Genomic DNA, 27,798 nt, shown 5'->3' on the forward strand with positions numbered 1-27,798 from the left:
AGTTCGTTTTTTGGACATCAATAGAAAGTGCACCAGGATAATCTGACACCAACCAATAATAGTATTAGTAGCAAAGGAAGGATGCTGAATTTCCTAAGAAGGCATATAAAGGAAAAGGGCAGTGAGAAAGTCCAGATTAATTCTTTAGCAAAGACTGTCCTGGTTGTGGAGAGGATTTGAGCAGGATTACAGTGCAGAGAGAGCAGGGTCAGCATTAGGGAAATATTCTGAAAGTCTGTTGTCTGTTTTCCAACTGTCCCACAAGATTAAAAAGAAAAATAGTTTGTTACTAGACATACTGAAACGAAGACTTATATTGTTTATATATAATGGTGGTGTAACACTGTCTCTTGAAAGAATTACAAAAGGCAAGTCTGGTCAGTTAAAGGCATGAAGAACAGGATAAGAGGATTTCCCAGCAGCAATAGAGTATGACAGGTGAGAATGAAAGGAAGGCCGGTACAATAATAGCTCCTTTACCCTTTATCTACCATTAAGAAGATGAACAGCTCCGACTATGGCTATAGTTGATTTTAAACCAAGGATGGCAACTCAGCACCTTCCAGATTCAGCTCAGTCACTATCACCATATTAGTGAAACAATGTTTGTAAAAAAAAAAAGACCTAAAACTGTCTTGGGGGGGGTCTTTGCATTTTTCTCTAGAAAAATGAAGACTTGAAGGAAACTTGGGTCAAGACAGACACAGTATAGCAGCACCTACCAATCTACCCAGATGTTGAAAGGGGCTGAGCAATTTTGTCTCCTCCTCGATCTCTGTGTCCTCTTCTCGTGCTTTTTTTCTGCTTTTTTTTGCAGAGCAGAGCTGCAAAACAAGAGCTGCAGTGCAGAGATATGGCCTAAGTAAGATTTCATAGTTTGCTGCATGAATATGACAGTGTTAGCTCTCTGTGTCCTTACATTCTCTGAGATCTATAGGCCGATTTGTGTGCACTCTGTTCCCAAATTATAACCCTGTTCCAAGAACGGCTGAACTTTGTGACTTTTTGTGAATTTAAGAATGACTTCTCTTATTTTGCAGATAACCGTGACTGGGCTGTTTTCTCCAACTCTCAGTTCTTCATGGTAGCGTGGGAAGCTGTTGTCCCGACATTCCTTAAATTTGCTCCGCAAAATCACTGGTAAGCACACACTGGAAGTGCAATGTTTGAACCCTTCTGCTCATTTCATTTCCTAGAAAGAGACACTTTGCAGCTTTGCAACAAACCACAATATCGTTCTTCAGCTCAGCAGTGAACATCTAAAGCTTTAAACATTCAGCTAACTGAATGCCAGCGAAGTGTAATCCAGGGCCTGACTCAAATTGACAGGGACAGGTTGGCCTGTGAAATAATCTCTTTAAATAGTAGCAGCCAATCCTCAAAGTCGTTTCTTTGTCCCATCTTGAGTGGGAGGACGTCTTTCAGCAGCCTGTTCGCCAGGCAGACTGCTTTGCTGCCCTTCCTGACAGTATTTGGAAAGGCAAGTTTTGCTCATTGGCTGGGACTCCTACCTTTCAATAACAACCAAGGCATTGCTATGAATTTTGCTGCACAATTTCTCTACTCCAGGGTTTTTAAGAACCGAACTCCCAGGGAACGCTTCAGAGAAGAAGAAGAATATGACCCTTTCTGGCAAAGGTTGGAGAATGTTGCCATGTGACGTAGACCTAGAGTGTTGATTTCTCCCCCTTAGGAATTATGGAAAGTCCTAGGTTTGTGTCTGGGGCCAAGCCACTGGCCGTCGCCTCTTCTGGATCCTTCCTGCCTCCTTATGGTGCAGTAGTTGGAGTATTGCTTCACTTCTTTGTTTATTTCATTGCCATGCTTTATAGGTAATGATGACGATAATATGTTCTTCTACTTTATCTGCTCCTCATTCCCAAGTAACTGCAGTCTGTGTTTATTTTCAGTGGGCAAAAACCATTAACTCTTGAATAAATTGCTAGAATTCAAGGCGCCATCAGAAATTAGATGTGTTTTATTGTGCCTACAAACTAGTTCTTGTGAATTTACATCTCTGGATCTATTGACCTCTTGTTGTAAAGGTTCTGCCAAAAATGAGCTGCAAGAGCCCAATAGAAATATCAGTAAACGGTACTTGTCTCATGGGTTGTATTCAGTTTTATATGTATTCCTTTAACTGTTGTCATGATCACATTAGAAGTACGGCATATTTTGACGGGAATTTATGGATCTGCTTAAAGCTAATTGTATTACAGCAGTGTCCAGAGTCTTCAGTTGAGCTTAAGAAGCCTTCTGGAATGTTCAATACATTTATTTGTCTCCCAGACTTCAGGTCCAAAGGCTTGAGCCAACAAAAAGTTAGGACAATGCATAAACATTTGAAAGATCAAACCCCAACTTTCCTTGTAATGTGCATGGAGCTAGAAGTAGTGGAATTGAAGATGCTCTCGTGTAAGCCATTCAAATTGCCATTATATAACGGATGCTTCCACACCAGAACCATTTAGCACTGCTGAGGCATTAGCTGGAAGAACTGAAACTGGATGCACATAGCATTTAATACAGTACCAAATTATCTAGCAAAGCCCATACCCATTGCCAAAATCCTTCCTTCCATAATGTCTATTCACAAGTAAATTGCATCCAGCTAAGATCCCCCTGGTAACTTCAACTGACGTTTATAATTTTTAGGATCAGTTGGTTGTATTACTGCATATTATTATTATTATTTAGTAGTATTATATTGATACCCCACTATTTTGCTAGTATATCACTCAGAGCACCTCACATTCATTAAGACTGCACAGTGTGATAATTACAAGAGTAAAATGATAGACATTATTTTAATATCAATAAAAAGAGCAAAATTAGCTGAAAAACAGCAGGGATGACAAAAGTCTGTTGAAATAAAATATAGCGTCATTTCAGTATTTAAAATAAGAACATAAGAAGAGTCAGCTGGATCTGGCCAATGGCCCATTTAGTCCAGCATCCTGTTCTCACAGGACGCGAGTAGCGCTGTGGGTTAAACCACTGAGCCTAGGGCTTGCCAATCAGAAGGTCGGCGGTTCGAATCCCCGCGACAGGGTGAGCTCCCATTGCTTGGTCCCAGCTCCTGCCAACCTAGCTGTTCGAAAGCATGTCAAAGTGCAAGTAGATAAATAGGTACCGCTTCAAGCGGGAAGGTAAACGGTGTTTCCGTGCGCTGCTCTGGTTCGCCAGAAGCAGCTTTGTCATGCTGGCCACATGACCCGGAAGCAGGGGCATAGGAAGATAGGGGCAGTGGGGGCGGTGTGCCCTGAGTGACGCGATCCCAGTGGCACCATCACCGCTGCCTGCCCCGTCCCTGCGCACGGCGTGCCCCACCCCAAAACGCGCCGCTACATCACTGCGCACGACACGACACGCCCCAAGAACACACGCCACATTACTGGGAGCAGCGCGCCTGCTCTCCACCCCCAGTGGCGGAGCATGAAGCTCCGCTGCTGCCTGGAAGCTGTACGCCGGCTCCCTCGGCCAATAATGCGAGATGAGCGCCACAACCCCAGAGTCGGTCACGACTGGAACTAATGGTCAGGGGTCCCTTTAGCTTTAGCTTTACCTGCTCTCACAGAGGCCAAGCAGATTCCTGTGGGAAGCTTACAAGCAGGACCCGACTACAACAGCACTCTCCCCTCCTGCCGCTTCCAGCAACTGGTATTCAAAACCATATTGCCTCAGTGAACATGGATCACGGTCATCGTGGCTAGTGGCCACTGATAACTTCATCCTCTATAAATTTGTCTAATCTTCTTTTAAAGCCACCATCACTGTCTCCTGTGGGAGCAAATCTCAGTTTTAAGTATGCACTGTGGGAAGAAGACTTTGGGGGTGGGGTGTCTGTCCTGAATCTTCCAATGTACACCTTCATTGGATGACCCTGAGTTCTAGTGCTATGAAAAGGAAAAGCTTTTCTCTGTCCACATTCTTCACACAATGTATAATTTTATACACTTCTATCATGTTTCCTCTTTCTCACTTAATGATGATGATGATGAATCAGTAATTAAACCATAGCTGCCAAGTTCTCCCTTTTTTAAGGGAAATTCCCTTATGCTGAATAGGCTTCCTCGCGAGAAAAGGGAAAACTTGGCAGCTATGAATTAAACATCCCGACTGACACACAGTTGGACAATTCTCAGGAACAGAAACTGACATTGGGGAGAGGTTATTCAATGGGAAATTGATCATTAATCCCTCAGTTTGGAGAGGAAGCACTAAAATAGTCTAGATTTGCAATGGGGAACTGTGTTATTTAAAGGCACAGGAGCCAATAGTACTACCGGGTAGTGATGAATAACAAAGTGCCTGTTAATTGTTCTTTTCACATACACACAAAAAAGGCACACACAAAATGGGGGAATAGCCTCAATATCAGGTCTGCTCCAAGAGGACTGCTGGCCTCCCCATCCCTTCTCACATGTAAGTGCAAAATATCACTTTTTCCTATTAAAAAGGAAAATAAAAATGGTAGGAAACAAGTAATTACAGTCCAAAATAGAACCTGAATGAGTATATATAAAACTAGAATCTTCCTTGCTTCATATCTTATTGATCAGAGCTCAGAGATTACTAGCATTGTCATTGGCATCAGTCTTGTCTCGAGAGACAATGGATTGCGCCTCCGGAGGTAAAGTAAAACCATTGGAGAATCACACTGCCTGCTGTGGCTGCAGAGACCGGTAATTCGTAACTGCCTCCTGCATTGTTTTTGCTGCATTAGCAGTACCAGAGAGAACTTTCCAGGGCGCAAGCATGGGCAGTGTGTATTGGGGTCCAGGGCTGCCCAATCTATAAGACCCTCTCTCAGCCTTGCTGATGTGGTCCAAAGGAAAGCAGAGCAATACATTTGGAACCAGCTTGGCTGCAGGAGTAGCCAGGAGGAGGACTACAAGGCACCACCCAACCATCTTAGGGACTCCACTCTGGATTTGTGTAGGGTTTGCTCCTTAGCCTTTTCTTCTCCCAAAGATACCCTACAAGGCAGTGGGTAGATTACTAATGAATAGCCTGTTAATTGCCCCTCAAATAACCTCTTGTAAGTGCAGTGCTCCTGAGTACACATTATAAGAGGATCTTGCTGGATATGATAGTGCTATATTAAATGCTTATATGAAATCTTCATTTTAATTTAACTTTCAACTAATTATTAAAAAGCAGTGCCCCTCAACAGTACTAAAGGGGGCTCTGGTATGGAAGCAAACTTGGTCTCTGACAAGCTGTTATAGGACTTTAGCGTCTCTCCTGTTCTGCCAGGAGCAGGAGGGCTGGCTGCTAATGTGCTGATTTATTTCACTCCTTTATTGCCTTTTGTACCCATGTGGCTTTTCTGTGTTTTCTTCCTCAGCTTTGCAAAGAAGCTATTTGCAAAAAAGTAGGTTTTAAAATCACATTGCATGTTTTACTAATCCCACTAAAACTGAAATGGAAAAAATACAGGCATGTCTCCAAGTCTCACGGTTCTATTATGCATGCATATTTAACAAACAAACAAACAAATCCCCTCAAACATAGTCCCGTGCACTGGAAACAGTGAGACTTACTTCTGAAATAAACACATAACATTTTGTTTTAGTGTACTGGGATTATACATAAACTCAATTACTGATTAATAAAGTTGACGACTATCCAATATACTTTCAGTTTGTTCATCTAAAACCTTTCACCAGAATTATGCATCTACAAACAAGGCCTTTAGCAATAACCTCAGAGTGACAAGATCCTCAGTGGACTCTTGAGTTGCTTTCATCTGGGCCTTCTGAAAAAGCGGAACAGGGTGGTTTCACTCTGTGACGTTGCTCTAGGCAGAGCTTTGTCTAGAGCAGGAGTGGGCAGGCTTGTGGGATCTACTTTGGGTTTTTTTTACTAGAACCTTACTCCCTGGAAAAGACCCTGATGTTGGGAAAGATTGAGGACACTAGGAGAAGGGGACGACAGAGGCCGAGATGGTTGGACAGTGTTCTCGAAGCTATGAACATGAGTTTGACCGAACTGCAGGAGGCAGTGGAAGACAGGAGTGCCTGGCGTGCTAAGGTCCATGGGGTCACGAAGAGTCGGACACGACTAAACAACAACAACTAGAACCTTGAGATCCACCAAGCAGAATCATATACAAGAGACCATGCCACATCCCGAAACTTTGAACAAATCATTTTGAAATCCCAACATATTAAAAAAAAAAAACACCCATGACCCAATATTCTACTTTGTATTCTGCATAGAACTATATGACACATTTACTGCTGCCTCTTGAGTTTCCTTGCTGTTTGGTCCCACTGGAGTAGTTTATTAATGTAGCCATGTGTGCTGTGTATATGTATTTGTATGATATAACACTGAATTTTACTACATTAGACTAACATGGCTATCCTTCTGGAATCCATCATGTTTGTGGAAATGTGACTAGAGTGGTACCCACTCAAGGCCTTCTCCTGAGCTGACAGCAGCAGTTAGAAGACTCAGATAGGGCTCACCAGAAGCATCACGGCTGCTTTTTTTATTGGGTTCACTGTATTTCATATTTCCTTTCATTACTGATTTTAAAGATACCATTGAAATTTGGAACTACTGTTCCTTGGCCCCACATGACTTGCAGAGGAGTAGTAAGTGTGACAAGAATGCTCAACCTTTCCCTACCACCCATTTTCTGCATGCAACATCCTCCCACCACATCTCAAATATGGGTTTGGAAACAGAGGCTGGGGAGAAGCGACTGTGGTGTGTCTGCAGGTTGCACCCATCTGGCACTAACTTGCATGGGAGGAGAAGTAGCAAGGCTTTCAAGATACAACGACCAAGCAAAACACACAAGTCAGAATATGAGGTTCCTGGAGCATCTGATGCAGAGGAAGCTGATCCACAAACTGGCAAGCTGATCTACAACTCATATTTAAAATGAACGGGGCCTCTCTTGCTACTGCTTGTAAAATGTGTGTTTAACTTGCAGCTTGTGACGATGGTTGACATCACCATTGCTACTCCAGCCCCGGAACACAGTCATTCATTTGATCATGAGCATGCATGGTTGTCTGTCATCTTGCAATCAAACTGATTCACTGCATGGATGTGCTGTGACATATGTAGTACAGGGACAGTGTAAAAGACGGAACCTGCAGGAATAGGCTCTTTATTATAAATGAGCCATAGAGAGTGTGATGTATTAGAGGCACTTGAGACAAATATTGTAGAACACAAGCCATTCCAATATTGTACTTTACCCTGGCCTTTGATACCTGAGATGTATGTTTTGGGACTCACCCTATTTTTACATCTGTGGTTTGTTTTAGACTGTTGCAATGCTGTAGTTTAAATTATTGTAACCTGTCCTCAGATGTCATGTTCACACAAGAGTCATGGAATGGCCCACAAGTGCAACTTTTAAGCTAGCCAAACCGAGAAAATAGTGACTAGATGGGATTGATGCAGGAAGCCACAACATGTGCACAGAGACAACTATTGGATACTGTTTCCAGACAATAAACTGCTGGCAGTGTCAACTTCTGAGCTACCCAAACCAACAAATTCACCATGTACAGATTACTAGGTTAGATTCATGGAGTAAGCAAAAAAACAAACAAACAAAAACAGTCCACAGAAACTACATTCTAACATCCATTCTGAGCTATAAATGATTTCCCAGAACACTTTCCAAGCTAGTCAAAGCAACCAGATTCACTATTTAAACATGACTAGATTGGCTTCATGTAGTAAGCCACAAACTGTTCACAGAAACCATATTCACATGTTGGTTACAGGTCATAAACAATGCTCTAGAAAAATGGCCCAGAACACCAGCTTCTAGCCCAGGCATCCCCAAACGTCCGCCCTCCAGATGTTTTGGACTACAATTCCCATCTTCTCCAACCACTGGTCCTGTTAGCTAGGGATCATGGGAGTTGTAGGCCGAAACATCTGGAGGGCTGCAGTTTGGGGGTGCCTGTTCTAGCCAAACCAACTAATTCCCCAGTTACACACAGATAGATCAGCTTATATAGTAAAACACAGAATGTCCACAGAAACCATGTTCCAATTCCCATTTTTGGCAATAAAAGGTATTCTGGGGAAATGGTCCAGAACATCGTCATCAATTAATTAAATTTCTATAATACCTTTCATCGGACGATCACAGGGCTGATTTCTATAGCTAGAGCTATAGATATAAAACATACCATTACAACAAACATAAACAATACCCTCCCAGAGTTTAAAAGTTTAATTAGTCGGAGAGAAGAGGACTCTTTCTGCCTGCCACATATGTAACAAAGGAGCCAGGCGAGCCTCCCTGGGGAGAGCATTCCACAAGCAGGGAGCCACCACAGAAAAGGTCTGTTCTCGTGTTGCTGCCCTTCAGGCCCCTAGTGAAGGAGGCACTTGAAGAGGGGCCTCAGATGATGATTGCAGGGTCCAGGTCGGTTCATTTGGATATTATCAGTTATTAGGATGTTTTGTGGCTTACTATATTACCCCCATCTGGCTCAATGTGACTTTTGACCTGGGTATATTTGGATAGCTCAGAAGTGGACTATTTTTCTGGGACACCATTAATCCAAATTTGGTTTCTGCGGAAGTTTTGTGGCTTATTCAATTCACAGTGTCATCACACAACTATACTTCTCCATAACATCTGACTCGGGGGAGGTTGTATATGACCTGGAACATTGTCTGGGCGCAGTGGTGGACCAGATGAGGGCTAGTAAACTGAGCTTGAACACTGGGAAGACAGAGACTTGGTTACGATTTCTGGTTGTGAATAGGTGTGTGTCAATCTGATCTTTTTCTATGGTTTATTACTGTGGATCACGGCATGAGTAAAAAGGTTAGCATAACTTAATATGACAGGAGATCCCCATTATGAACTTTCTTGACCCTGGTCCCAGACTGATCTCAAACGTGTCCTGGAAGGCATCGAGGAGACATATTGAGCTCCTAATACCTTGTATAAAGATCAGCCCATGTAATCTAGTTACCAGTGAAATCTAATCAACATCTCCTGCTAAAGAATGGTTGCTACACTGACAAAATGGTGTGGTAACCTTAAGGCAGGATGCAAACAAGGATGACCAGTGTAGCTATTGCTCAGTAGGATTATACCGGTAATCTTTCACCTTTCAATTAAGCAAAATAAACAAAATAGGAAATAGGCAGGAAACTATGGGAAGAAACAATAGATTAGAAATATTGGAATTATTAGAATTAGCCCCCCGACCTCCTCCATTAGAATGCATTGGCTAAAATTAGTACAAAACCCCTAAATTTTCAATGGTTGGTTAGCTCTCAAAGTTCCAACAGGGAACTTAGCACTCTTAAGGAACCAACACACACCCTTTCTCTGGAATGAGTCACAGAATGTGATTTCTAAGCAAGTTTTGTGATTTCCTACATCAGTCTGTCTCATTATACAGTGCTACCTCGGGTTACAGACGCTTCAGGTTACAGATGCTTCAGGTTACAGACTCCGCTAACCCAGAAATAGTACCTCGGGTTAAGAATTTTGCTTCAGGATGAGAACAGAAATCGCGTGGCGGCAGCAGGAGGCCCCATTAGCTAAAGTGGTACCTCAGGTTAAGAACAGTTTCAGGTTAAAAACAGACCTCCAGAACGAATTAAGTTCCGAGGTACCACTGTATCTGGTGAATTTGGCTGGTTTCAACAGCTCAGAAATTGGTTTCTGGACTGTTGTTCTAGATTTAAAACACCATTTATGCTCTGAAACAGATACCAGAATATGGTTTCTGTGGATATTTTGTGACTATAAAAATTCCAGGCCATTTCCCTGGAAAACCATTTAGTGCCTTGACCAGGTATTGGAGTGTGGTTTTAATTGATGTTTTGTGGTTTTCTGCTTCAACCTTTCAAGTAGGTTTGCTAAGCTTAGAAGCCGGTGTTCCAAGCAGTTCATGGTCATCCTGTTCTGAAATGGATGGGATCTGGGTGTGAATGGGTTAATTAAAAGTACACTGTTTGGATTCTTTGAGTTCTAAAATATTATTCTCCACAGTCTCACATCCCATAGTGCCCAGAATGGGCACCAGAACATGGCTTCTGTGGGCATTTTGAGGCTTAATACACCATTCCTATTGGGTCCTATTGGATGAGTTAAAAGTTGGCTTTCTGGGCAATTTTTCTGGAATATTGTTTATTGCCTGGAATGAGTATCAGAACATGGCTGCTCTGGATTTTTTGCAGCTTATTCAACCAATCCCATATAATCATGGTTGACCTGTGGATTTGATTGGTTTGGATAGCTTGGAAGTTGATGTCTGAGGTCATTTTTCTGGGATACCATTTAATGCTTGGAATGGGTATCAGGGTGTGGCTTTTGTGGATATTTTGTGGCTATTTTAGTTGGTTGAACTAGCTGGTTGGTTTGATGAGAGCCACCCAGTCAGATGGGCGGGGTACAATTTTGTTGTTGTTGTTTTCAAAGCGTGCCTTCAGGGCTGTTCCAAGCAGGTTTAGGGCATGAAGGGGCTAATAAAAAGGATTCTTTGTGTTCTGAAATATTGTTCTCAACTGTTGCTGACACTTCCTACTGTGCCCAGAATAGTAGAGTGTGTTTTATGTGGACATTTTGTGGCTTTGTGTTTGATTTGCATTTGGCTTGATATGACTGGTGAATTTGGTTGGTTTGCCTAGCTCAAGAGTTGGCGTTTCCAACTATTTTTCCAACTATTTTTCCACCATACAATATATTTCTTGGAATGGAATGGCAATCTCTCCACTTGATTTCAGTGGAAGTTTTGTGGTTTACTGCATCAATTTCATCAAGTCACTACGTGGCTAATTTGGTTAGCTCAGAAGTTGGCATTCTGAGATGTCCAGGGCAATTCCATTCTGCTCCAGGTGGGTCTTGGGTGTGAAGGGGTTAAATAAAAGTTTACTGTTGCAGTGGTTTCAGTTCTAAAATGTTGCTCTCAGGCTTCTGTAACATATATCTTTGTACCCAAAATGGGTATCTGAATGTCTTTTCTGTGGACATTTTGTTGCTTTTTTGGATCAGTCCCAAGAAATCTCATTGGACTGGGAGATTTGGTCAGCTTGACATTCCTGGCGCTTTTGCCAGAATTTGTTTTTCACCTAGCAGGTATAGGAATGTGAAGGAGTAAATGAAAAAATATATTGGAATAGTTTTTGTTCGGAAAAAAATATTGTTCTCAATTGTCTTTAACACATTCCTCTGCTTTTTCCTGTGTAAAGGGTTTTTCCACCCTGTTCCAGTTTTTACACTGTCCTTGTACAATGCAAGTACAGGCATCTGAAATGTGTCCCTTTCAAACCTCAGGTGTGGTTTTTAACTCTGCTTGTTTCATAAGGCAGTTGTTTCTCTTTCCCTTTTCTCCATAGAGATGAATGTATAGTGAGAAAATTGGATACCTCTGCACACTGTGAACTTCGGTGCTGTACGGAGGGGCCAGTAAGAAATGGCCTCATTGGGCAGCGGGCCCCCTCCATCAATCCCGAGAGACTGAAAGATTTTGGTGAAGAGGATTACCTAAATGGGGGAGTGAAGACCTGGGAAATGAAGATAATCAGCCATAACGAGGAACTGCTAAGAGATCCAGTTGTTCGCCCAGAAAGAAGTAGTGTGCCAGCCTACAACAAGTTTATCCGATTTGAAGATATCAGTGCAGCAGCGTTCAAAATTCAGTGTGGGGTCCAGAAAACGCCCTGTACGGTACGATAAGCGACTTGTTTCACAACGCTAGTTAAAATGCAACGCATCCTAGAAGTTATTTACTTTATCAGTGCCTCACTGACTTTAGTATAGCGTTCGGATTGTGGCCTTGCTTTAAACTTCTGCGCACAAGGCAAAGATGAAGGCAACTTAGCCCAAACAAAGTGCCTTATACAGGTTGGGCACCTGTTAGCAATGTTTCTCATTATCTCACATGGGTCTCTGCTCAGTATGGGACCCTCCAGACTGTCAGTATTTTGCAGGAGGAATTCGGGCGCATACTGGAACCTTAAATTTGCACAATTAAAGTGAATTAATGCAGTCTTTCACCCTAGCACAACAAATTCACTTTAAAAAAAACAACCCATAGACTTTTGTGGTTTGGAAAGGGGCAGAGATCAAATTAACTCCAGAATGTTCCATTGTTTTCAGTATTCCAGGCTTTCAAAGCAGTATGGACTGGACATATATCTAAAGAAAGAGTTCCTTCAGTACACAGGATCTGTGAAGGAGCGGGGTGTGCTTTACCTTCTGATGTCTTTGCAACAGGTAGGAAAACCAGTGGAGCAAAATCTGAGCATCAGAGTGAAGTGGCTCTTCACTCAATTTATAAACAACCCTGTGAGGTAAGTTGGCCTGAAAGAGAACACTTCTCTCCCCGTCCCTTAAAAAAAAAACCCCCACCACCTCTGTATTTGTCACCTTTGGACAAAATCAGCCAAGCTAAGAGGGACTTTCCCAACGTCTTCCAAAATAAGATTCGTAGTTAAATGGGGATGTGAACCATGGTTTGCAATGTGTAAGCACGCACTGTCATGTTCTAGTCTGATGCCAGATCCCGTAGGCTTTTTAGGGACACACAGTCAACTTGCTCCAGCAGTGGTTGAGAGCAGATTGAGGGCTTGTAAGCTTCTTCCACCAGACTGCCTCTTCTAGGCTCCATCTCCTTGTAGAGAACTTCAGATTCTTACAGGGTCAACCCTCTGGCTTGAAGATGGGCACTCCGCCTCTGTTCTGTAGTCTTCTGTCAGTTGCCTGTGCTGCCAAACCAGAGAGGTACTGTGAGAAGCATTATGGTCCTCTGATAGGAACCAGCAACTGACAACCTTTAGGCCAGAAGCGGCCAACCTTTTTTTGGCTTGTAGATTGTGCTGCCACCTCTCCAGGGGTTGCATGCCAGCAGTAGCCATAGCCAAAAAGTGGGCAACTGCACACTCCCTGGCCCACCACTTTCCAAGTGCTCTTCAAAGTGACCTCCCCATAAAACTACTTGCTAACCAGTGCCCTATGATTTGATGCTTTGTGTTCTGCAGGATCAGCAAAGGAAAGGTGTGATCGTTGCCTCGGACACTAACTTCTCCATGGCAGTAGCATATCATGCCTCAGAGCACCAAATCCCGGTGTTTGTCATCATGTCCACCAGCACCTTGCCAGCCAGAGTTAAAATGTGCCGTGAATACGGTGCCATGGTCATTTCCTATGGCTCTACAGCGAGAGATGCTCAGATGCATGCCAAGAGGCTGGCACAAGAGAACGGCTACTTGTATCTTGAAGAGTAAGTGGGTATTTAACAGATAATAACCACAACACTCAGGATGACCTTTTATAACAACATCACTATGAAGATCTTGTCGGAAACACAACTTGAGCCTTACCATATGTGGTGATGGGGAAAAGATGGGCTATATTTTGTGCATCATCATCACGACAAGAACACTGCAGATAAATCCTCCCTAGGTAGGAATACCAGTAATGGAACATTTCCAGTGTTGCACATTATTTTCTTGGCTAAAAGTAGAAAAGTCCATTTGTTTTTGTAATTCTCTGAGCGGAAAATGTAACACATGTATTGGCCGCAGCGTCACAATAACTGTTGAGATACCTTGGAACTGGAATATTTTCTTTCTTGCTAGCCATAAGCGTCAAGCAATAAGTATTCTGGATCTCTGCTTGCTGCATCCACTGATGAGGCCAATGGAACAAACAGCTTCCAAAAGCTATTTGGTACAACATTCCCATTAATTTGTCATCCTGCAGGTTAACAAATCAAATAAAAACAACTCTTATAATTAGCTCTCCCCACTTCTTCCTGATCTGGTATTGCTGCCCCCACTTTAAACTTTGTTTCCTCCGGTTTACTCATAACTTGTTCGCTAACTGAAGGAGTTTTTAGTTAGGATTTGGGCTGCCTTAAAATTTCTTTGTAGCCTTCAGGTAGGTCCTCCAAGTTAGAAGTTAAGGTATCAGATGTTGGCTTTGGGTCATGGAAAGACTTATTCAATGTTGGTCTGCTCTGCATTTCTGCAAAGAGCTAAACTGAAAAGCTGTAGTTTCCTGTAAATTCCTTGCTGCCCAGAACGCTAAACTGACTTTGCACTTATAGCAGATTAAGAAAGAGATCCGATGCCATTTCTTACATTTTGAATGAGAGCAGAAAGCACAAGAGAAAGGAGAGAAATAGCAGAATAACCCAGAGGTTCCTGCCAAACCATAGCTGGTAAAACAACAACTAGAATAGCCCTCTCAGCTCTCTGAGAGGAAAAATGTACATTACAGACTTAGATCTGATTTAATAGTTATGTCCTTTCCTTAGAATATCCTGGGGACTTTTTGGACTACAAGGCGTCAAAGGGATCTCTAATGTTGATTCTCAGACGACTCATCAAAAACAACTTCCCCCTTTTGGGGGGGGGCAGGGGAACATGACAGCTACACTTTTAAAGAACATATGCCAGTTTGGAGTACAGATGTGCCCTCTGTAACCCTTCTGTTAACGTAGTCTTGTCTGCCTCCTAGCTAGTTCCAAGACATTTGCAGCAAGTGATGCATATGTTAGTTTTAAGAGTTTAAGAGTGTACTTTTGTCACATGAAATGAAGTCAATTTGTCTGATGCAGTAACACCCATCCATGCATTTAAGGCAGTAAGCAAAAAAGGAGGTGGGGTGGTGGAGAGTAATCCTAAAATGGGGCTATGAAGCAGCTGCGTTGTACCACCAAGTTAGAGCAGGCAGGTATCTTCTTGAGTCTAGGTGATTAAACCCACACCAAGACCATATGATCTGCTATGGCTGCTGTTTAAAAGAAATGCATTTGCCTTCACCATTAACGATGGCATGTGCTTTGTTAAATTATCTTAAATTTACTAAACGTCTAAAATACGTAGGACACTCACTTTCCCTGAATGATGGTGCAGAGGCCTGTTTCTTTCATCTCCCTGATCTGGGTATGTCTGGAAGCCTCATCAAGAGATTTCAGCGACTCAGAAGCCTGTGTGAACCTCCCAAATCCCATCCAGTCCTTACTCCTATCTGAGTTACTCTAGATCTAGAAATGGGGGGGGGGAGGGAGAGGGAGGAAACTTCACACTGTTGAATACTTCAAGAGACCCAGCTGCACTTGGGTGCTGCACCTTCACTTTAGGATTTGCGTTCCTAAAAAATTAGTCTTCAAGGTGTCACCCAACCATTTGTTGTATTATGGGGGGGGGAGAAAAATTTTCAGTGTGCTCAGCGCCTTATATCCTTGTACAGCTTATTCATTCATGAACAAAATATTCAAAAATAAAAGCAAAATCCTCTTTCCTTGGAGGATTTTAAGTAGAGGTTGGATGGTGATCAGTAATGTATGATATAGCTGAGATTCCTACATTGCAGGGGTTGGACTAGATGAGCCTTGGGGTACCTTCCAACTCTACAATTCTATGATTCTGTGAACAGAAGCCATAAATTATACATGCAAACTAAATATATAAGCAATGAGAGGTAATTTTTGCATTCCAACAGAATCTGCAGCTGCTTTAGCAACATGTGCATGAAGGTTAACCCTAGTTATTTTATCACAGCAAAGAATCAAGGTATTGTTCACTGCTGATGAGCATATATTTTCCCTCTGCTTGCTTTTGCAGAGAAGACAGTTCTGTCTATCTATCAGGGCTGGGGACCATGGGACTGGAGATCTACGAACAGGTGCCAAAACTGGATGCAGTGATATTCCCGGCAGGAGCCCACTGTGGACTGCTAGCAGGCTCAGCTGCTGCACTGAAACACCTGAACCCACATATTTCTGTGATTGTAAGCATCTGTATAGATTTAGCTCCTGCACGCATGCATTTTGAAAGGTGTACTTGGCTGTATTTTGACTCTGGTAGCGTTAAACCAGCTTGTTGAAACTAACAATAACTAAACAGAAAGACGTTGGGCTTTGATAGAAGAGTTACCGTAAGTAGAAAAGCACACCCAAGGAGGTTCCTGGCAAATGGCACTGACAGCTTCAGCTTTTGCTCTTCAGGTCACATGAGCCGATCTACCTTTAGCCATGCTTCAGAAAAGGTATTTATGCGTGATGCATTGAGTCAGAAAGGGTGGAGGGTGGTGCATGGGGCAAATGTGAATCTCACTGAAAACAATGTAGTGAGGAGAGACAGGAATGGAGAGTTCAAAACGCATTCCAAGACACACATTATTATTATTATTATTATTATTATTATTATTATTATTATGTGTGTGTGTGTCTATATATCACATTTTTATCAGTCTGGGATTCGGTTCCGGGACTCAATTGGATATGCATCCAATTTATGCTTGTGATTTCCGGTCCAACAAGTGAAATGTGCACGTTCGCAATATTTTAAAAAAATAATCTACAAATATTTTCCAGTCCTCCTTAAATTCTGCCTCATCTTGATTTCTAATTTTACTAGTTGCCAATGCGGCAGATTCCGTCAACTTCAGCTGCCAATCCTCTTTAGTAGGTTTCGTAATTTATTACCCCATCAAAGGAGATCTCACGGCAGTTTACAAGATTAAAAGTGATTTAAAGCTCCAATTCACAGCTAGATCAATGGAACTTGAAAGTGCTTACCTTTGATGGATCATAGCCTAGATTTACACAGGTACAAAGATTCGGTTTCACAATGATTTGGTGAGAGTATGGCTTGGGTGCAGTTTTTCAGGGTAAGAGTTGTATCAGTCCTCTTACTTATGAGAAGAGAAATGTCTGTAGCCCTGCCTCTCTGTATAATTCACACTGGCTACGTGGGCTGCCTAGTTGCAGATGAAAAACAGGGCCTGTGTGGTCGGAACGGCAACCCTATCTGAACTCCTGCAAGAATGTTACTGCTCCTGTCATAAAGGATAGGACCATCAATGGAAATTGTGTCATTCCATCTAAATGGAGCTTAAGATCTTCAGAGGCAGCTTGTGCCCTGCTATATATTTTTATCTTGGAGAACTTTTTATATGAAAAAAGCACCCAGACTTTCCATGTCCCCACCTCCAGGCTGAAACGGTACAGTCCAAATATAAGAAGAGTTTGGATTTGATATCCCGCTTTATCACTACCCGAAGGCGTCTCAAAGCGGCTAACATTCTCCTTTCCCTCCCTCCCTCCACAACAAACACTCTGTGAGGTGAGTGGGGCTGAGAGACTTCAGAGAAGTGTGACTAGCCCAAGGTCACCCAGCAACTGCATGTTGAGGAGCGGAGACACGAACCTGGTTCCCCAGATTACGAGTCTACCACTCTTAACCACTACACCACACTGGTTCTCATAATGTAACGTAATGACACATAATGTAAGTTGATCACATTGCTCAGCTCAGGATTCTTAGATTTCGATGGCATGAAAGAGGCAAGGATGAACTTCATTGCCCATGACCACCTAACAAGTCCTTTCTGATAGGATGCTTTTGCAGTTTGTGTTTGTTAGGTTAAGTCTCCTGGGTTATTCTGGCTTAGTTCTCACTGAGGTGATAAAGGTGACTGTATTGTACTACTTTGAACTTGGGAGTTCACATGACTGAATCCTCTTTCCCATGCAACTATTCCTCTTCATCTAAAAAACTGGGTGCTGGTGGTATGGGTTCTTGACACATTTGTTCTCTGTATGCATGGAATTGTTCCACATCTGAATCTTCCACCGGCAATATGAAGTGGTGAAAGACAGTCACAGGTTTGCTGCCTTTGTGAAAACTAGGTCTTGTACGAGGATCTGAATTTCTGTGTCACTTTGCCTGGTCATACACACTGCCAGAGTAACTCAAGACTGGACCTAGAACATGGTTGAGAGCAGTTGACTGAGACATGGAATGTTAGGATGCATGTTTGAAAACTAAACTGAAATGCTAAACCATCATTTAAATTGGGCTTGTCTTTCTCAGGGTGTAGAATCGGAGAGTTTCCCTGTGTTGCAGCAATCGTTAAAGATTGGTCACCCGGTAGAAGATCAAAACCATCAGTTTTACAGAGGTAAAAGACGTTGGCATCTTTTCTACTTTACATATGTTCCCATTCCATTGAAAAGGAGACACTAAGTTACCCTGTTTTGTTTTTCTGCTGTTACCTGTGCAGGTAAGGTAGCTGTTCAGATGTTCTTTGCCGTGTTATAAGCTGCAAAATGGCCAAGTATTTTTTTAAAAAAATATTTCACTTACAATTAGCAGGAAAAATAATTTACTACCTGCCCTTTCTTTTTTAAAAATGTGTTGCTTCAACCTACAGATGTGAGCGGACCTTGTTTTGGCACCAACTCATTGCAGCTGACTGGGAAATTTGTAGATAAAGTTGTAACAGTGAGGTGAGTACAGCAAAGGACAAATCAAGGACAACTATTGTCTGGTATGGTCACTTCCTAGAGCACTTCCAAGTGATTCCAAGAGGCATTTAACTTAAAACAACAACCACAACAACAACAAAAAACCCTGAACACAAAATGTACTTAATATGATATGAAGAGTGAAAGATTCATTTGGGTTGGAAAGGCATCGTAAATCACTATGTAATAAGAAAGGGGCCGGGAATCCCTCAGTGACGCTGGCTCCTACAGTCACTTTTTGCAGCAGAGGCAGAGGTGTTGTGGCCTTTTTTGGCATCCAGGGCGCCACAGCATTTGGGTTTACGGTCATTTGGAGACATCAATGACAGTCATGTGTGTTGCCACAGCCAACAGAATTAAGTGGTAGCATGGACAAATGGGGACCAGGATGGGTAAGGTAAAACAGCATTTGTGCAACAGAAAATTGATGGATATGCTTTTTGACATAAACATAGACACGCACACACAGTGACTAGTTGCCTTGTTGTGCTGCCACTTGCTGTCACACCCCGTGAAATGCTTTGGGGGGAAAGAAATGTGAGGAATCAAGTGATGTGTGCATAAGCAGCCCTCTGTTTGACCCTGCTCCTCTCACTCTTCAGAGAAGAGGACATTCTGATTGCCATGCTGAGGTTGCTGGAATACGAACGCGCCACAGTCGATGCAGAAGGATCCATTGGCCTTGCAGCTCTGGTCACTGGGAAGTTGCCAGAGTTAAAGGGTAAAAGGTACGGAAATATGAGGAAGGAAAAGAGAACTGTGTTTCTTAGATGGAATGGAAAGAGGGTTGTTTAGCCTCTCTCATTGCGCGTCCCAGATTATCCACTCCTTTTGGGTGGAACACATCCACAACCAAAGGACCCCGTTTTGAAGATATTAGAAGTGACTTCAGCTGTTCTTTGTTGTTTCTTTTCTTAGCTTCAGTGAAGCAATACTGGATGAAGGCAGGGGCTAAGCTTGCCAGAAATAATACTTCGGTTTCAGTAAAATCAAGCCCATGCCACAGTTAAAGCACTTTAGCTTATACATTACGGAGACTCCCACCACTCAGTAAAAATGGTTTTCTACTTGAGCCAATGGCCAAGCACAGCTAAAAGGAAGTTTTAGCTGTAACTCTGCCATCTCACTGCCCTTTCTTAGCATACCTTATTTAAAAGCGCCTTCCTGCCACCAAGTTCCTTTCTGGAAGGAGAGACAAGTGATCTCTTCTTGTCCCCTCATTGGCTTGTGACAGTTTGATCCTGCCAATTGCTGGACTGCAATAAGTTTACTCCACAAAGCGCAACATGCAAGCTACTAGTGAGCCAGCCTAATTCTGAACATGAACAGATGCTCTACTGGGGAAGATCCAAACCTGCTGTTTGAAACAGTTTTCCTGGGGTGTAAATGGCTGGTGCGATAGTACTCTTGGTTGATTTTGTTCACGGATGTCCGTTCTAAAAATGGCATATAGACAATAGGCTATATCTCACAATCCTTTGCACATACAAGAGATGGTGAGGTTGCCCAGGGATGTTGCCCCATCCCAACTGTATCCTAGATTGCAGCCTGTTTGTATTTTCCTGCAGAACTTGCTAGGAACCATTTAGAACTGAGTCTGTCCTACCTATAAAGCCCTTTCCTTTCATTTACAGAACTCCACCCTGGGATTCATTTCAGAGACCTGGCTTGAATTGACAGATATCAAACGAATATCATTTGCTTTGTAATCTATGCAAAAGACAGCTGTAATGGATGGGGGAAAGCAATAACATACTGTACGTTTTAGCAGATGTTATCACGCTGATATAAAATATGATGGACTTCTTTTGTATAGTAATGAATTTCTGGTGATCTTACTCGTTTTTCAGAGTGGCTGTTGCAGTGTGTAGTGGTAACCTGGAGCTCTCACTGATGAGGCAGTGCATAGATCGTGCCCTTACCCTGGACAACAGGGTCTGCAAATTCTCCATTCTGATCTCTGACTGTCCAGGCGATATTTCAAAGCTACTGGCGATCTTGGCTCGGGAGGAAACAAGGTAGCCTAGAATGATAACCAGAAAGAGTACTCAAAAAACAACTAATTGGACTGCTGACATTTATTTTATGTTTCATATTTGGGGGAGGGGGGTGTCACATTGAAAGATACAAGAATGGGTTTATTGTTTTCTTTTGAGCTATATTTCACTGAAAGAATAAAGGAGGTAGGAATACACAATTCCAAATCTCTTCATTGCTCATTCATGTAACACCCAACCATGATTTGGTGTTACATCTGAATTGCATCTGGACTCAGGCGTCTCTTTTGAGATTCTTGGAACTTTTTCAGGTGTTATTTTGTCCCTGGGGTGAGTGGGCCTCAGGCTTGCAAACCCTGCTCTACACACTTTCTAGATACCACTACTAGAATATAAGCCAAGTGCACTAAAAGGCAGGTGTAATCCCTGCAGTATATACAGTCATACCTTGGTTTAAGTACGCCTCGGTTTGAGTACTTTCAGTTTAAGTACTCCGCAGACCCATCTGGAACGGATTAATCCACTTTCCATTACTTTCAACGGGAAAGTTCGCTTCAGGTTAAGTACGGACTTCCAGAACCAATTACACTCATACTTCAGGTTAAGTACGCTTCAGTTTAAGTACTCCGCGGACCGTCTGGAACGGATTAATCCACTTTCCATTACTTTCAGTGGGAAAGTTCGCTTCAGGTTAAGTACGCTTCAGTTTAAGTACAGACTTCCGGAACCAATTGTGTACTTAAACCGAGGTACCACTGTAATGCAAATGAATGAAGAAGTACAATAACAAGTGAAATATGAAAGAGATCAGCAGCAGTAAAGATCTTCAGCCTGTCAGCCATATCCTTCCCTTCCAGCAATGATTTCTTTTCTCTCTCTCTCTCTCTCTCTCTCTCCCCACACACACACACACACACACACAGAGAGAGAGAGAGAGAGAGAGAGAGAGAGAGAGAGAGAGAGAGAGAGAGAGCCCCAGCTGCTTGGCCAGAAAGTATCTGTGCATTCAAGCTGAAGACCTTGGCAGGCAACCATTTCAGCACAAGCTGGAAGAATCAAAGTTTATGGTATCTCTCTGTGCAATGCTGGAAGGGTGCTGCTGGTTCAAGTTTTCATGAGTACAGGCAGAGAGAGTCAGTGTGGCCCTACCTGAGAGAGATGGGAGAGAAAATTAAGAAAACGACCTGTGACTCTTAAGACTTTGATGCTTTCCTTGATTTTGCCCTCCTTTCCACTAATTGGGAGATGCTTAAAAAAATAAAATTACTTTCTGCACAAAGAGCATACAACTATGACTAGATCTGCTGTGATCTCACATACAATCTCTTTGTTCCAGAGTATTGGACATAAAACAAGAACACATGTACGTGGCGTCTGATCTGTTCACCAGCGAGGTAAGGAAAAGCCTTTCTCTATGGCAATCCTGCACAGACTTAGTTGTGACTGTGTAAGAATCTGCCACATACAGTCAGACCACTGGTCAAATGGCATCTGTTTTGACAGGCAGTAGCTTCTCGGGGTCTTCAGTAGAGTTCTTCCCTAACCCCTGATATTTGAGAATCTTTTAAGTGAGCAGCTAATCTAACCCTTAGGAGTGGGTTAGAATAACACTAGAACTGGAGATCCAGTGAAATTAGTTTGCAGTAGATTCAGGAAAAATAAAAGAAAATACCTCTTTTTCATAGTACATCATTAGCTTATCCCTATCACAAGATGATGACCAAGGGCTTAGATGGATTTTGACAAAGGGACAGCACTATGAATGCATGTGTCAGGGAGCATTGACCAAGTAGGACTTCCTGGAGCGACTCCCTAAGTTTTTAGTAACGTGTGTCCCTTTAGCTCACTTTATACAATTTCTGTGGAACACGGATACAGCCACGACAAAGATGATAGCTGCATAAAGTGCAATGTTTCACGAGTGAACGGTTCCATCCACCAAGAACTGCTGTGAATCCAATGTAGTCATTTAAATGAATGGAGATTGAGTATCAACAGTGCTTGGTGGTTTATACTGGCTCCAAGCTTTGCTAGGCAGCGCAGTAAATCGGAACTCGTTAGCCAACTTTTGCTTGAACATTACACATTCACTCATGGAGAGCTGAGCATTTCCTGGCTCACGTGGTTGCTTAGTGAAATACCGATGGGATGGTTTTGCTTTCTTTTACGTATAGCATTTATTCAGCTACTTTGGCCAGCTCTGGACAATTTTAATAATCCCCAGTGCTCCAATTATGTTTCGCTGGTAAAACGCAATACAGGAATATTTATAGCTGAAGCTCCCAATTGATTCCAGATTTTTGGAACTTTCATAGCCAGCAGAGATACATAGAATACATTAAAACATACATTGGAAATTCACTCGGCTTGCTAGAGAACAGATTATCTTTACAGTAAAGTACCCGGTTTCAAGAAAAACAGACTTTTGCCTCCCAGCTGCCACATGCTTTCATTTTAAAATATATAATTTTGTTGGGAAAGGGGGTGGGGGGCATAGGTTAAATGGGACTATACAATGTATATGAATAGTTGAAATAAAAATCCTTACAATACAGTTTAACAAGATTTTGTGCACACCACTCTAGAAAAATGGTTGTTCTGGGCACTTCTGGACTGTCACTCTTTTCGGGGGGACAGAGAACAGACCTGCACATAGTAAGGAGCTGTGACAGTGAGGAAGGTGTGGAATCTTTCAAAACTGGTCGGTAACAGAACCAGATAGATCTTTGGCTGGAGGCGACTGACACGTCTGTCACACACTTTGTGAATCCTGCATTTGATTCCACATCTCATGCTTTTTAAAGAGTTGCAGGATATACACAGCCCTGATCACCAATTCCCCATTTCAAGTCATATGTAGTTCCAGGGATTAATATTTCTATATCCCTTTCTCCATGCCCTGGCCTTGCCTGTCCTCGGATTATTGCCCCCTCCACAGCCTTACCCCTCCTCAGTCTCCCTTTCATATGACACCCTGCCTCTGGATACTACCATACTTTGCATTCAGCTGAAAAGCGCTCTCTCTTTCTGACTCCACATCCCAATCACTCTATCTTCATGTTAACAGCTTGCAGCTACCCCTGTTCTTGGGTTCTGTGAAGGTTTCTTCTGCATTTTTACTTCTGCATCTTGTCAGCATTGTTTCCTTGACAACTTCCCTCTTGAGTGTTCATGAAATTCTATGAGGTCACAATAACATGTCCAGTGTTTACAGGGGGCTCACAGGCAACAGGCTGGCAGCAGTGTTTAGCCTATTATATGTTTTGCAAGCCAGCCAAACCATACACTGTGTCTCACTTGCCAACTAGTGTGTTGTAGCGCTGCCAAAATACATTCAGTCTAAACCAGGTAAGGGTTAAGATAATTTGTAAATTCAGTTGAGCTGTTACGCCTGTTTAGAAGTGAGTCTCTTTACTGTATCAGTTTTCCAGCTGGAATTTCCTTGATGGTCTCATATACAGCTTGCGTGTCTTCATAGGTGAAAGACATATGATATACTTTATCAAATAAAAGAATTGGATGAATTACAGGTGCTGCATCAAAACCATTCTCCAGAGATGTTGTTTCCCATGTAATGATGGGAAGAATGTGAACACAATGTGGTCCTAATCTCCCTGCTGTATACAGTGATCTCAGATGATGGTCCTAGGATGCTCCTGGATGGGTAGGCAGCAGTGAGTTATGAAGAAGTTGCCCCAGTTTTAGTGGCGGCAGCAGGGGAAGGTATAGTAGGAGTGGGGGAGCTGACCACCATCTGGAGTGGAGACCTATACCTTTGGTTCCTCTCCTGATTCTCAAGTAGTCACTGTTCCAATACATCAGTATGGAGATTGAAGGCATGGGAGCAGCAATGAACTCCTTTGCCGTGGCTGGACTATGCCACGTGGTTAACTCTGGAACTGTAGCAGCGCTTTCTCCCTGTAAATCTAGTGGGTGTTCAGATCGCCTGTCTTTGGACACTTGTGGAACCTGAAGCATTCCTGAATGCTCTTGGGGGAATCTTCCAGGGGAGATGCAGACGATCATGCTGAAACCCTGGCTTTGCTATGGCCTGGCAAGATGAAACGGGCAGTTGGCACAATCACTCCCCAGCATCCTCTCTAGCCCCGTGGAGCCTGAGTGGCTCCTTGATATCCCGGGGAGCTTCTGGCTATAATGCAAGCTGCATGAAGACTAGAGCCCCAATGGTGCAAAACATGCTCCAAAGCCTACTGAATGCTGGCTAGCGCACATAATCATGCTTACCATGTGGTGATGTGGGCTGCGAAGAAGGCTCATTTTGTAGCTTGCATGGCATCCTCTAGTACGGTAACTAGTGGCGAAGCAACCTCTGAAGTATGCAGAGACCCACTGTGACCAACTGGCTATGCATTGGAAGGGATAAGTCTAACTTCGGAGTGACCTTGATTCCACAGTTCCAGATGAAGTATCCAACGCCAAGGATGTGTTGTGGGATGTTTCAGCTTATGCAGTCCCCTGGGGTACACAAGGTGCTGGCGGCCATATGCCCAGCCATTGCCCCTCTTGGCTTATTAAAAATAGCAGGGGTGATTTGACTGCTTGGGGCCAGAATGTGGGTACCGCTTCATTGCATGAGAGGGGGGTGCATTCTTTCAGGCCTCAGTTCTTGCCCAGGCATCCTTTGCCACTTGCTTTCTTTAGCTGAGTAACAAAAAGTGGGGTTTTTCCCAAACACACATTTGCTAGGTGTAGTAGGAGCATTTGTGGGGAGAGTCACTGAGGATGGGAGTGGGAGAGTTAAGTCTTCCTTGCCTGCTGATTCCTCCAGCATTCCCTCCTGTCAGGTCTCCCCAAGCTAGAAGAAAAATGGGACAAATGGGTGAAGGCAGGGGAGGAGTTGTGAGTGGACAGCCTCCCGTTTGCCTTGCAACACGGAGCTCTCAACAGAATGATTTGAATGCATGTGTGAGCTGCGTCACATCGTTGTCTTGAATGCCTTGAAAGCTGCACGCAGTCGGAATATTGCAGATGCCAGATGGGGACTTTTTTAGGCAACAGCAAACACATGTGCTCCATGTGGACGATGGCGTCTTGCCAAATGGCTGGGTGGGGTGCTCCAAAGCGCTCCGCACGAGTTGTTTCCCAGCCCTCATTTATTGTTTTTATAAGGGGAGCTTGCCAGCTCTGCAACTCTCTTAATCTGCACCCCTTTGTTTAGCCTGACATTCCTCAGTGCAGGTGTGTGATAGCTATTTTTTAAATGTCTTTTTTTTCCAGCAACAAAAAAAAATCAGCCGGCCTGGCTTTTGAATTTAAAAATATCCTCTAAAACAGGTGAAGTCCTTTCACCTCCTATATGTTGGCCATTTTAACCCCAAGGAAACCTGCCCTCTGGGCACACGGCAGGGCTTAAAGCAGGGATAAGGTTTCCTGTAAGGCAAGGCAGGGCTCACCAAGACTTAGCCCTAGTCTGTGTGCCAAGATAAAAAGTATTGTGTTATGTAGAAGACACTGAGCACATTTGAGCACAAAGTGCTTTTTGGTCACAGATGAGGAACCAGAGCCCTTGTGTACCTCAGAGAAACAAGAGGAATGACTTCCAGCTCAGAAAGTGCGTCTTCCTAATAACCCTGAGCATTGGCACCACTCATTAGAGACACAGCATTTGCCAGGAGTCAGACGTAGAACTGAACAATCACCTATGATCCCAAGATCATCTGTGGGGCAAAATACAGAACAATCACACCAGTCACTGCAGACTTGCCTGGCATTTTTGCTGAAAGAGAAACCATCAACCACGCCATTTGCCTTCAATCGGTTGGCAACAGCGGCACACAGATCAAAATAAAAACCCAATTTCTGGTCATGGGAACTGGCCCTTAAGAATAGAGTCTTATGCCTAGTTCACACATAAACTTCCTTTCTACTTGATGGCTCCTGCTTGTCTGTGCTGTCAATACTTTATTCATAACAACGAACATATATACCTGATCTGACGTTTCCTAAGAGAACTGGAGGAGAATGAAAGCGGGCCTTAGAAGCAAGGCTTTAATGGAGTCTTTGGGTATTTACTGAAGAATCAGCAACTCACGATGCTTTCAGAAGACAACTGTTATCTTCCAGCTGCTCTGTCTAGGAGCGTTGCACTCCGGAGGAGCAGTTGTTATAGCCAAAGGCAGGGGTAGGGTGCCTCAGTCTTGGGGGCCAAATGTGCCCCCCCAAGTCTGTCCATCCAACCCTCCTGACCAGGCATCCCCAAACTGCAGCCCTCCAGATGTTTTGGCCTACAACTCCCATGATCCCTAGCTAGCAGGACCAGTGGTTGGAGAAGATGGGAATTGTAGTCCAAAACATCTGGAGGGCTGAAGTTTGGGGGTGCCTGCTCCAGACTCTCCCTGGGCCATGCCTCCTCCCTCAAGCAACATTCCTCACCAGCCCTGCCCTGTGCTTTTGCCTGGACAGAATGTCCTCTGGAACTGCGATGGCTCCCACTCACCTGAGTGGAGGGGTGTGGGTGTGTGCACGCATGCCCACCCAGACACCTCTGATTTTTCATGGTTGAAATGTAGCCAGCTGCACAAAGGAAAGATTCACATCCATTCCTCCATCAGTTTTCCTCCAGCACTGCCCAGCAATGGTGTGTGACCCCTAGAATGCTGCTCATGATAGAATGTGGTATTTGGGGAGGAAAAGGTTTCCTAGAGCGGTATCACTGAATGTGGGTGCTTCACACATGGTGGACTGAACCAAAGTCCAACCATTTTATAGTGGCAAAGTCTCTGCGGACGAAAAACCTGGGAATAATCCCACTGGTGTAAATGATGTTTGTTGCTGTTGTTTTCCAGGTCACGTGCATTGTAGAGACCAGAGACAAAATCCACACTGCCCAGTTAAGGAACGCCCTGCTAGACTGCTACCCAATGATGAGATGGATGGAGCGGTGATGAGCCAGCCAATTTGAAAAGCTCCACGATCATCTTCTTATGTCTCAGTTTCAGGAAAGTTGAAGACATTATTGTTGCTTATTTCTATAGAGCCATCACACTGTACATGGTGCTTTACAAAGAACCGGGATCGACAGGCTCCGACTACCCTAAGAGGTTTACAGTCTAAAACGGCATTGCAATCAAAAATACAATTGCGACAGCACTGGTATGTTTAAATCTTGCAAAATGAGAGTTAGGAAATAGCAGTAGGGTTTCTCTTCTGCATATTCTCTCAAATCAGAATGAAACACCTGCCCTGTATCATGAAGTTTAATAACTTATATCTTTAACTTAAGTGCTTCATAGCAGCTGCAGTTTCAACTGTAATATTTATATTAGTTATGTATTTCCCACCCCTACCCCCTCCCCATGTGACACCACCCCCAAATTGCCTTCAGGATGATATAACTGAGAAACTGCTGAGGTCCTATATCCATTGTATAGACTCTTGTAAAATATAGCAAGTAAATTCCCTGTTTCTCATATTTTAAGACATACCCATAAAATAAGCCATAGCAGGATTTTTAAGCATTCAAGGAATATAAGCCATACCCCGAAAATAAGACATAGTGATAGGCGCAGCAG

At 43.2% G+C, this 27,798-nt stretch overlaps 1 protein-coding gene across 2 annotated transcripts; it reads left to right on the forward strand.

Annotated features, from left to right (window-relative positions):
• The first annotated feature begins 1,386 nt into the window (after nucleotides 1-1,386).
• On the forward strand, nucleotides 1,387-27,688 carry LOC118096624 (uncharacterized). 2 transcript variants are annotated; one of them, XM_088669504.1, is made up of 12 exons: nucleotides 1,387-1,832; nucleotides 5,351-5,377; nucleotides 11,347-11,677; nucleotides 12,110-12,226; nucleotides 12,991-13,232; nucleotides 15,583-15,748; nucleotides 17,836-17,923; nucleotides 18,176-18,251; nucleotides 18,872-18,997; nucleotides 20,120-20,287; nucleotides 21,603-21,660; nucleotides 27,073-27,688. In XM_088669504.1, the coding sequence occupies exons 1-12, from the start codon at nucleotides 1,699-1,701 to the stop codon at nucleotides 27,169-27,171; spliced, it is 1,632 nt and encodes a 543-aa protein (XP_088525630.1). In that variant the 5' UTR covers nucleotides 1,387-1,698; the 3' UTR covers nucleotides 27,172-27,688. The 2 variants fall into 2 exon arrangements, with proteins under 2 accessions (XP_088525630.1, XP_088525631.1); XM_088669505.1 differs by having other exon boundaries at nucleotides 1,395-1,638.
• Nucleotides 27,689-27,798: the final 110 nt, after the last annotated feature.

This window comes from Zootoca vivipara, chromosome 5, assembly GCF_965207765.1.
Source record: "Zootoca vivipara chromosome 5, rZooViv2.hap1.1, whole genome shotgun sequence".
Classification (NCBI taxonomy): Eukaryota; Metazoa; Chordata; class Lepidosauria; order Squamata; family Lacertidae; genus Zootoca; species Zootoca vivipara.